We start from the raw sequence: 11093 nt of genomic DNA on the forward strand, positions 1-11093 counted from the left end.
TTTTTTTTTTTGAGACGGAGTCTCGCTCTGCCGCCCAGGCTGGAGTGCAGTGGCCGGATCTCAGCTCACTGCAAGCTCCGCCTCCCGGGTTCACGCCATTCTCCTGCCTCAGCCTCCCGAGTAGTTGGGACTACAGGCGCCTGCCACCGCGCCCGGCTAGTTTTTTGTATTTTTTAGTAGAGACGGGGTTTCACCGTGTTAGCCAGGATGGTCTCGATCTCCTGACCTCGTGATCCGCCCGTCTCGGCCTCCCAAAGTGCTGGGATTACAGGCTTGAGCCACCGTGCCCGGCCTTGTTTTTTGTTTTGAGATGGAGACTCACTCTGTTGCCCAGGTTGGAGTGCAGTGATATAATCTTGGCTCACTGCAACCTTAACCTTCTGGGTTCAAGCAATTCTCCTGCCTCAGCCTCCCGAGTAGCTGGGATTACAGGAGCACTCCACCATGCCTAGCTAATTTTTGTATTTTTGGTAGAGATGGGGTTTCGCCATGTTGGTCAAGCTGGCCTCAAACTCCTGTCCTCAAGTGATCTGCCCATCTCAGCCTCCCAAAGTGCTGGGATTACAGGTGTGGGCCATCATGCCTGGCCTTGTTGTGGTTTTGCTTTGCATTTCCGTAATGACAGATGATGTTGAGCATCTTTTCATGTATTTATTGGCCATTTATATACCTTCTTTGGAGAAATGTCTGTTGAAGTCTTTGCGGTTTTTTTTTTTTTTTTAGACGGAGTCTCACTCCGTCGCCCAGGCTGGAGTGCAATGGTGCAATCCCGGCTCACTACAAGCTGTACCTCCCAGGTTCACGCCATTCTCCTGCCTCAGCCTCGCGAGTAGCTGGGACTACAGGCACCCGCCACCACGCCTGGCTAATTTTTTGTATTTTTAGTAGAGATGGGGTTTCACCGTGTTAGCCAGGATGGTCTCGATATCCTGACCTCATGATCTGCCCATCTTGGGCTGGGATTACGGGCGTGAGCCACCATGCCCGGCCACCCATTTTTTAATATTGGGGTTTTTGAGAGTTTTGTTTGTTTGTTTGTTTTTTGAGATAGCGTCTCACTCTGTCGCCCAGGCTGGAGTGCAGCGGCGTGATCTTGGCTCACCGCAACCTCTGCCTCCCAGGTTCAAGTGATTCTCCTGCCTCAGCCTCCTGAGTAGCTGGCACTACAGGTTTGTGCCACCACACCCTGCTAATTTTTTATTTTTAGTAGAGACAGAGTTTCACTATGTTGGCCAGGCTGGTCTCAAACTCCTGACCTCAGGTGATCCACCCACCTCGGCCTCCCAAAGTGCTGGAATTACAGTCGTGAGCCACCGAACCCAGACTGTTATTGAGTTTTTAAGAGTTCTTTATGGACTGGGCATGGTGGCTCACGCCTATAATCCCAACACATTGGGAGGCCAAGGTGGGTGGATCGCCTGAGGTCAGGAGTTCGAGACCAGCCTGGCCAACATGGTGAAACCGCATCTCTATTAAAAATAAAAAAATTATCCAGGCATGGTGGTGGGCGCCTGTAATCCCAGGTACTCTGGAGGCTGAGGCAGGAGAATTGCTTAAACACAGGAGGCAGAGGTTGCGGTGAGCTGAGATCGCGCCACTGCCCTCCAGCCTGGGCAACAGAACAAGACTCCCTCTAAAAAAAAAAAAAAAAAAAAAGTTTTTTTTTTATGTATTTTGGGTAACAGTCCCTTACCAGATATGTGATTTGTCAATATTTTCTTTCATTCTGTGTGTTGTCTTTTCACTTTCTCGATGATGTCTTTTGAAACAGAAAAGTTTTTAATCTTGATAAAGTTCGATTTATTTTTTTCTTCTGTTGCTTGTGCTTTAGCTATCATATCTAAGAAACCATCTCCTGCCAGGTGTGGAGGCTCATGCTTGTAATCCCAGTACTTTACATGGCAGAGGCAAGAGGATGGCTTGAGCCCAGGAGTTCAAGACCAGCCTGGGCAACACAGGAAGACACCTCATCTGTCAAAACAATTTTTTCTTTTTTCTTTTTTTTTTTTGAGACAGAGTCTCACTCTGTCGCCCAGACTAGAATGCAGTGGTGCGATCTCAGCTCACTGCAACCTCCAGCTCCTGGGTTCAAACAATTCTCATGCCTCAGCTTCCCAAGTAGCTGGGACTACAGGCATGCACCACCACGCCCAGCTAATTTTTTTTGTATTTTTAGTAGAGATGGGGTTTCACCATGTTGACCAGGCTGGTCTCAAACTCCTGACCTCAAGTGATCTGCCCACCTCGGCCAAAAAAAATTAATTAGCTGGGTGTAGCAGTGTGCGCTTGTGGTCCCAGCTACTCAGGAGGCTGAGGTGAGAGAATCGATTGGGTCCAGAAGGTCAAGGCTGCACAGTGAGTGCTGATTGTACCACTGCACTCTAGCCTGGGTGACAGACCAAGACCCTGTCCAAAAAAAAAAAAAAGCATTTCCTAACCCAAGGTCGTGAAAATTTGTTTCTATATTTTCTTCCAAGATTTTTCTAACTTTATCTCTTATATATAGGTCATTTATCCATTTCAGGTTAATTTTTGTAGATGCTGCAAGGTAAGGGTCGAGTTTCATCCTGTGCATGTGAATATCCAGTTGTCCCAGCACCCATTAGTTCAGTTCTTCCCCACTGAATTGTCTTGGCACCCTTGTCAAAAATCAACTGGCCATAGTCGGAAGGTTTATTTCTGAACGCTCATTTTTGTTCCACTGATCTATGTCTGTCCTTATGCCAGTACCACCCAGTCTCATTGACGTTGCCTTTGTAGTAAGTTTTGAAATCGGGAAGTGTGAGTCAACTTGTTCTTCTTTTTCAAGGTGGTGTTGGATATTCTGGGTCCCTTGCCTTTCCATATGAATGTTAGGATCAACTTGTCAATTTCTACAAAAAAGGCAGTTTTTAAAAACTCCCCAAGAAAGGGATTTTGATAGGGATCATGTATTGAATTTTATTCAGTAATGTTGTGTACTGTTCAAAGCACAAAAATTTGCACTTTGTTAAATTTGTTCCTGTTTTATTATTATTAATGCAATTATAAGTGGAATCATTTTCTTAATTTTACTTTCAGATTGTTCATTGCTAGTGTATAAAAATACAATTGATTTTTGTAGATTGACCTTGTATCCTATACCTTTAACTTGTTTATTAGTTCTAATAGTTTTTTAGTGGGCCAGGTGCAGTGGCTCAAGCCTGTAATCCCAGCACTTTGGGAGGCCAAGGTGGGTGGATCACTTGAGCTCAGGAGCTCGAGACCAACCTGGACAACATGGCAAAACCCCATCTCTACAAAAAATATAAAAATTAGCCAGATGTGGTGGCATGCGCTTATAGTCCCAGCTACTCGGGAGATTGAAGTGGGAGGATTGCTTGAGCCTGGGAGGCGGAGATTGCAGTGAGCCAAGATTATGCCACTGTACTCTGGCCTGGGTGACAGAGTGAGACCCTGTCTCAAAAAAAAAAAAAATTTTTTTTAGTGGATTCCTTATGATTTTCTATATATAAGATCATGTCATCTACAAATAGAGATAGTTTTACTTCTTCCTTTCCAATCTGGATGGCTTTTATCTTTTTTTCTTAGCTTTCCTAACCTGGAATGAACCTTCAAGACAATATTGAATAAGAACGGTGAGGCCGGGCGCGGTGGCTCACGCCTGTAATCCCAGCACTTTGGGAGGCCAAGGCGGGCGGATCACAAGGTCAGGAGATCGAGACCACGGTGAAACCCCGTCTCTACTAAAAATACAAAAAATTAGCCGGGCGCGGTTGTGGGTGCCTGTAGTCCCAGCTACTCGGGAGGCTGAGGCAGGAGAATGGCGTGAACCCGGGAGGCGGAGCTTGCAGTGAGCCGAGATTGCGCCACTGCACTCCAGCCTGGGCTGGGCGACAGAGCGAGACTCCGTCTCAAAAAAAAAAAAAAAAAAAAGAACGGTGAAAGCGGACATCCTTTTCTTGTTCATAATCTTGGTAGGGGAGAGCTTTCACCACAAATATGATAAAAGCTGTGGGATTTTCATAGATGACCTTTATCAGATTGAAGATATTCTCTTCTATTCTAGTTTGTTGAGTGGTTTTTTGTTTTGTTTTGTTTTGTTTTTTCAGACAGAGTTTCGCTCTTGTTGCCCAGACTGGAGTACAATGGCGCGATCTCCTCTCACTGCAACCTCCGCCTCCCAGATTCAAGCAATTCTCCTGCCTCAGCCTTCCTGAGTAGCTGGGATTATAGGCATGCGCCACCATGCCTGGCTAATTTTGTATTTTTAGTAGAGATGGGGTTTCACCATGTTGGTCAGGCTGGTCTCAAACTCTCGACCTCAGGTGATCCGCCCACCTCTGCCTCCCAAAGTGCTGGGATTACAGGCATGAGCCACCACACCCAGCCTTGAGTGGTTTTATTATGTTGGATTTCATCAGCTGCTTTTCCTGTATGGTTTTTGTCCTTTATTCGATTGATACAGTGTTTTACAGTCATTGATTTTCAGATGTTAAACCAACCTTGCATTCCTGGGATAAATCTCACCTGGTCAGGGTATAGAATCCTTTTTATATGTTGTTGTATTCAGTTTGCTAGCATTTTGTTGGGCATGTTTGCATCTATATTCATGTGAGATACTCATCTGTAGTTCTCTTTTCTTCTGACACTGTCATCGGGTTTTGGCTATCCTTATCTTTTAATGTGTTAGAGTGTGGAACAGGAGAGACAGATCAACCTCTCCCCTCCTACGCTCACCTGCATCTAGTGGGAAGGGACAAATAGAAGTTCTGAGCTCAAGTTCAGACAGTGTCAGCAGAGGTACCAAGAGGGAAGACAGAGCTTCATCTGTAAAACAGGATAGGAAACCCAGCTGGCAGCCTGGAGGCAGTGGGCTGGCCTGCTGCCTTCTTTGCAGTACATCTAGACAGTGAGAATACCTGAGGGAGCTGCCATATGCTGGCCTTCACAGGAAAGACTGTAGGACTCGACCTCTGAGGTCCCTCCTGGCTCTAAAACTCCAGCTCTGAGGGATGGAGTCATGATCATAATGTAACAGCTCACCCTCCCTATTCACTTACTGGCCCAAATTTCATAGAGAAGAGGAAGGGGGGACCAGTGTCCTCAGCTAGAAGCCTGTCAGGTTCATGGCCAGACCTTATTGAATGACAAATACCTGGCCGACCAGTGACAAGGATAGGTCAGAGAATGCTCTGGAAGAACTGAGAGCCTGCCTTCTTTTTGGTCCCAAAGGAAAGCAGATCCTTGTGGTAGAGCCTGGAAAACATCCTTAAGGAACAGAAGAGAGCACAGACAGGCCGCAGCTCTGCAGGCCTTTTCCTCTCTGCAGGGCTCGAGCAGCACAGTGGGAGGCTCTATAAATGCCGCCAGGGAAGAGGGTGGCAGCTGGCAGTGTGGGAAGGGTAGGACTCTTGCAAATCCTTTACTTCAATTGTCTTGTTAAATAGCCATCAGAGTCCCTGTGTGACCTGGAGAAGATTACTTCCTTCCCACCCTCAGAGCACAGGACAGGCACACACACTGGGAAGGCTGTGGAGTCAGGAGTCCTGGTCCCTAGGTCTGGGCTCCTCCGAGGAGCTAATGGCCCATTCCCTCTATAGACGCACCATTCCCTCCTGGGGCATCCCGTGCTACTTTTGCACCTGCAGCTCACTAAGAGGCCCAAGGTCCCTGAGCGAAAGCCCACGAGGCAGGCAGGGAGAGGAGCGAGCGGGCTGCCACCATCACTGCCACTAAGGCATCTTCTGCTGACAACTCCCCTTTCACAGACTTCTGCCAGCCCCCTTCTGATTAGCAAGCTGGGCAAGCAGCACTCAGGAAAAGTCGGCATCTGTTAGGTAACCAACTCAGCTGCCATGCAGGGGATGATGTAATCTTGGATTCTGTGGTTGCTAGGAAAATTCTGCCTGCAGTGATATTGCGTGGTCCTAGGGCTCAGGCGAAAACAGAATGTTCCCGAGAAGACAGGGGAAGGATTCACAGGGCTTCCCAAATGAGGGAGCCCCATCCCAGGAAGCCAGACGACTCGTGCCCTCTTCTAGATGCTGATTTCCCTTCTGAGCAATGGAGGTTGTGCTGGTAAAGCCAGAACCCCATGAAGGCAGGCTGGCGGTGGGAGGTGACAAGGCTCATTCCCTTAGCAGCACCTTGGTGCTCTAGTGCCAGGTAGAAGGTGTGTCTTGTCATTGCATCTCTGTATTTGGGCCCTCCGTCTCTGGCCTCCCGACGACTGGGTGCGTCCTCCCTCTCTTGGTAGAGCAGTTGGAAGGAGGTCATCACATGCCGGCTGTGGGGGAGACCTGGCTCACTGAGTGGGGGCCAGCTCACTCCGCCACTCCATTTCACACGCCAGGAGCCTCACTTCACACCCCCCACACTGGCCCACCCTCGGTGGCCTTTCCTGTCTCTCCTGTTCCGATCCACCCCCTCCCAGCGAGAATGCCTGCAGTAGTACAGACAAGATGTCAGAAAGACCACGGGCAGCCAGACTGGTACTTTTTGGGGCAAAGTGAAGATCTGCCCTTTTACAAAGGGGGCGAGAGTAGCAGGACCAGATCAGGGAGTCAGGGTGGGACCCTGCAGGTCACCTTCTGGCCCACAGCCCCTCCCCAGCCATATCAGCCCCTTCCTCCCCAGGCAGTTGTGAGTGTCGGCAGCGGGTCAGCATTTCGAGCTTTGCCTCCTGCCACTGCCTATCCTGGCTGCTCATCAGAACCTGTCCTCTGGAAAACAAAACAAAAGAAGTGATTTCACAAGTGCCTGGGCCAGAATCTCAAATTCAGGATTAAGAAAAAGAAAGATGGCCAGGTGTGGTGGCTCACGCCTGTAATCCCTGCACTTTGGGAAGCCGAGGTGGGTGGATCATGAGGTCATGAGATCGAGACCATCCTGGCTAACACGGTGAAACCCCGTCTCTACTAAAACTACAAAAAAAATGTAGTCCCAGCTACTCGGGAGGCTGAGGCAGGAGAATGGCGTGAACCTGGGAGGCAGAGCTTGCAGTGAGCCGAGATTGCGCCACTGCACTCCAGCCTGGGCGACAGAGCAAGACTCCGTCTCAAAAAAAAAAAAAAAAAGAAAAGGAGGAAGAAGAAAGATTGGGAGGGCACAGTGACTCATGCCTATAATCCCAGCACTTTGGGAGGCCAAGGTGGGTGGATCATAGGTCAGGAGTTTTGAGAACAGCCTGACCAACATGGTGAAACCCTGTCTCTACTAAAAATACAAAAAAATTAGCCAGGTGTGGTGGCCCGTGCCTGTAATCCCAGCTGCTCAGGAGGCTGAGGCAGGAGAATCGCTTGAACCCGGGAGGCAGAGGTTGCAGTGAGCCGAGATTACGCCACTGCACTCCAGCCTGGGCGACAGAGCGAGACTCCATTTCAAAAAAAAAAAAGAAAAAGAAGGATTGTGGGCATATCTGTCTCAGTCAGAGCCAGGTGGACAGGAGGCTGGACATGGGCCCGACCATGCTCCCTGGAAGAAGTGCTGGGTTTGGGTGAAGGCGAAGCTGCTGCAAAGACGAATGGCTATTTAAAACTACAGTGAGCCAGACCCTCTGAAGGCATCAAGACGTGAGTCTTGAGAAGAAAGAGGGAGGTTCCCAGGGGCCACCCCGCCTCCAGCTTTGGTAACTCAGGAGCAAGGGCTGTGAGCAGAGCTGAGCCCTGCTCCAGGTCACCTGGGGCCTCATCATGGCTCACCTGTCAGCTGTGTAGCCTTGAGCAAGCCTCTGAGTCTCACCCTGGCAGCCCTGCCTTGTAGCCCTACAGCAGGGTTGCAGGCCTTGTCCGCAGCCAGGCTTCAGGGAAGCCCAGAGGGAAGGAAGACTTCCTCGGACGCACTTTGTCCTCGGAAAGTGCCGCGATCCTGGTGGACGGGAGCTCCAGCTTGGCCACAGCCTCCTTGCTTGTCCTGCTCATAAGCCAATGCTGGAAGCCCCATCAGCGATCCTTGTCCCCTTATCTGCAGGTGCAGAGGACGTGGTGATGGCATTTTCCAGGTCGGAGACAGAAGACCGAAGGCAGTAGCTGCAAAGCCCTTGGAACACCCTGGATGCTGTTGAGGGCCAAGAGATCTGTGTGGCTCCTGGGCCGGCTGAGTGGCAGCAGACCCCCTTGCCCCACCTCCCACTTCCCCTACCCAACCCTGCCCTGCCCCATCCCACCTCACAGCTACTCAGTGGGGCTGGCATCAAGGGAGACACCAGTGGTGCGTTTATGATTGGCTTAAAGGGATGGACTTGTGATTGGCTGCAGGAAGAAACTTTTTTATTTTTTAAATCTTGACCAACAGAAACCTTTTATTTTTATTTCTGACTCTTATTTTTTAAAAAATTTGCGCCTCGGTATCTGGCTTCCCTGGAAGCTCTCCGAGCTCTGGTGCTTTAGTTAGGTTATTTTTTAGAAATGTGAAGAGGTCTGATTGGCTGCTTAAACTGGAAAGGGACTGTGATTGGCTGGTTAATGGGAAACGGTTTTTTCTTTGATTGGCTGCAGGTGTTCTGCTGATATCAACGGCTTCCCTATTTTGAATGCAGAAAACAGGGTCTGGGACATTAGTCGTTATATTTGACTTGAAAAGAAACCAAGTGCGCTTTGCAATATTTATTACACAAAGAACTTGCTGCTGCCTTCACATTTGGGGTTTGTGTTTGATTGGCTTTCGGTGCGTGTGTTTGGTTTCCCATTGGTTCACCCGTGACTCCTGTTGCCATGGATTCACCCCCCTCTGCTGCCGGCTCTGGGCCTGAGGGTCCACCTGGAGAGTACATTTGCTTTAATGAGTGCACCTGCCTCCACCAGCAAGGTGATCCCAAGGACCCTGAGCAGCTGGAAAGTTGGGCCCCCGAGGAGCTTTGTGTCGTCTTGAACCCAACAGCCCAGAGCCTAGAGGTAACCGTTAGTCGGGGTTTACGTGCATTGCCTGCATGAGCTGGCAACCAGCCAGCGTCCCTTGGTGAGAAAGGGATTGCCGAGACACCGTCCAGGCCCCGCCAGCCGGGCCGGGCCCAGCAGAGGCGCACTACCCAGCTCTGCCCTCTTGGCCATCCCTCTGTTTACCACTTCCTGAGGCCTCATTCTGGGGGTTCTCTTGGAAAGGGGAGGAGCTTCTCCCAGTGTGAGACCCCAAAAGGCTCTGGAGGTCATCTAGCAGAGGTCTCTGCTTGGGAGCCCAGAACCCATGTAAAAGCCCCAGCTTGGCTCACAAGGCCCAGGAGACCTCCAGCTCTAAACACCAACCCCTGACCTACCCCAGCCAGGCTCCCACCTGTCTGCTGCCAGCGCAATACGTCCTGGCCAGCACTGGAGTTCTCTCATTGGAGGCCCGTGCCCTCCACTCCACTGCCTTTGGAAGGGTCTCTCTCCACGTCAGCCTGGAAGGGACAGTGTCATTTGTTTATGAAGTGCCACTGGGACATCTGGCTGGGCCTTCACCAAGCAAGTCCCTTCGACCGACCCTTAAGCCAAACTCAGGCCCAGAATTGGCAAACTCAGTTCAGAATGGCAGTCCTGGAGGTGGGGGGTGAGGGGCAGGTCTAGTGTTCCTGCAGGAACCCTAAGTCCTCCCACCTGCCACTGCCTTCCCTGGGAGGGGGGTGGTCCTCCGAGCTCCCTGGATCACTGGCAGGTGTGGGATCTGGGGAGAGGGGTTGGAGAAAGATGCAGTCCTCAGGAAGGGGGCCGCCACCCTCCCCTACGCTGGTAGATGCTGAGGCCCCTAGGTGCCCAGAGCCAGGGGCACCGTCTCAGAACCAAATCTTTCCCCTTTCTTGGGGCTTGGGGCTCGGGCCATAGGGGCTCCTGAGTGTCATGAAGTGCACAGGAACCAAATGACTGAGCCCTGGAGAGCCCCATGGTCAGTGGGTGGTTCACGCTGTGCTCTGGCACCATCAACCTGTCCCAGATCGAGCTTCAGGCTAAGACCCTGTGTCCTCCACCATGCACTCACCCCTAGCCCTGGTTAGCTGACAGTCAGCTGTGGGGAACACAGCTACAACCCTACCCTGGCAGGGACCTGAGAGCATCTTCTCAGGAGGGGCAGCGCATGTGTGCATGTGCTGTGCGAGTGAGCACACCCGTGTTCTCACTCAGATATACACGTGCACACACACGCACTCTCCCAGCTCAGTGGCCTGGAGGTCTGACTGAGGCCCTGGGGAAAGGTGAGTTCTTTCATCTCCCTCCTCCAGGTCGTCGTGCCTGGAGTCAGGTGTCAAGGCCACACTGCTGGCTGCCCCCTTTTTGTACCTGTAGCTCCTATAAAGGGCCCACACCTGGTGGATACCTGGTTGAGTGTGTGGTCTCTGCCCCAGCCTGTCCTTGTCACAATCACAGGCCTTGCTTTTGTAACGACGACGACCCCGGCCTGTCTCATCTTCTGAAGAGGAAAAGTCAAAGTGTTGCTGTGGCTTCATATTTCAACTAAAAATATATCTGTTGGAGAAAGAAATTAACAATAAAGAATTTTCATAGGTTGGTGTGTGAGCTGAGCTGGTTTCTCCCTCGGAATCAGGCGCTCTGACTGATTTCCCTACATCACGTGGGCTCTGCTGCTGCGGGGCCCCTCCTTCCCAGGGAGGCACAGCCAGGAAGGACAACACCAAGTTTGAGAAGTGTCTGTGACCTGAGTTGAGCTCAGGGTTTGGAAGAATTTCTAGATGTACCCAGCCCAGCTCGAGGGTCCTTAGGAAGGTTGAACCTCCTTTTTGACCTGGAGATTTTAAACATCATTCCAGATTCAACTGAGATCAGTAAACTTCAGAGGCAACGTCATCCTTCCACACCTATGAAAAGACACTAAGCACTCCATAAGGGTGTGGGGATCCCACCATCCTAGGCACCGCAACATCCTGATGTGATGGCACCGGTCTTAGAATGCTTGTTACAGACACCCAAACAGAGTATCTGTCCCTTCCACCATCCCGGAAGTGGAAGATGTATTGGTTTTCAGCTGTATGTACAAGTTTGGAAGCTGAAATCATTTCTGCTTCAAGAATTTTTGCTTCGGAAGCATTTTCTAGAAATTTTCATTTCCACCCTTCATAAACTCATTTTTGGGTCTTTTTTTTTTTTTTTTTTTTTTCCTATTTACATGGTCTCACTGCTTCTATT

The 11093-nt window shown here is 50.4% G+C and overlaps 1 protein-coding gene across 3 annotated transcripts in view; it reads left to right on the forward strand.

Annotated features, from left to right (window-relative positions):
- Window positions 1-10455, forward strand: part of LOC105478949 (catenin beta interacting protein 1) — a 65400-nt gene extending 54945 nt beyond the window's left edge. For all 3 annotated transcript variants that reach the window (XM_011736704.3, XM_071101143.1, XM_011736708.3), the window contains exon 5: window positions 7951-10455. In XM_011736704.3, coding sequence (XP_011735006.1) covers window positions 7951-8009 — 59 coding nt within the window. In that variant the 3' untranslated portion in view covers window positions 8010-10455. The remainder of the gene's footprint in view (window positions 1-7950) is intronic.
- The last annotated feature ends 638 nt before the right edge of the window (window positions 10456-11093 follow it).

This window comes from Macaca nemestrina, chromosome 1, assembly GCF_043159975.1.
Source record: "Macaca nemestrina isolate mMacNem1 chromosome 1, mMacNem.hap1, whole genome shotgun sequence".
NCBI classification, from domain to species: Eukaryota; Metazoa; Chordata; class Mammalia; order Primates; family Cercopithecidae; genus Macaca; species Macaca nemestrina.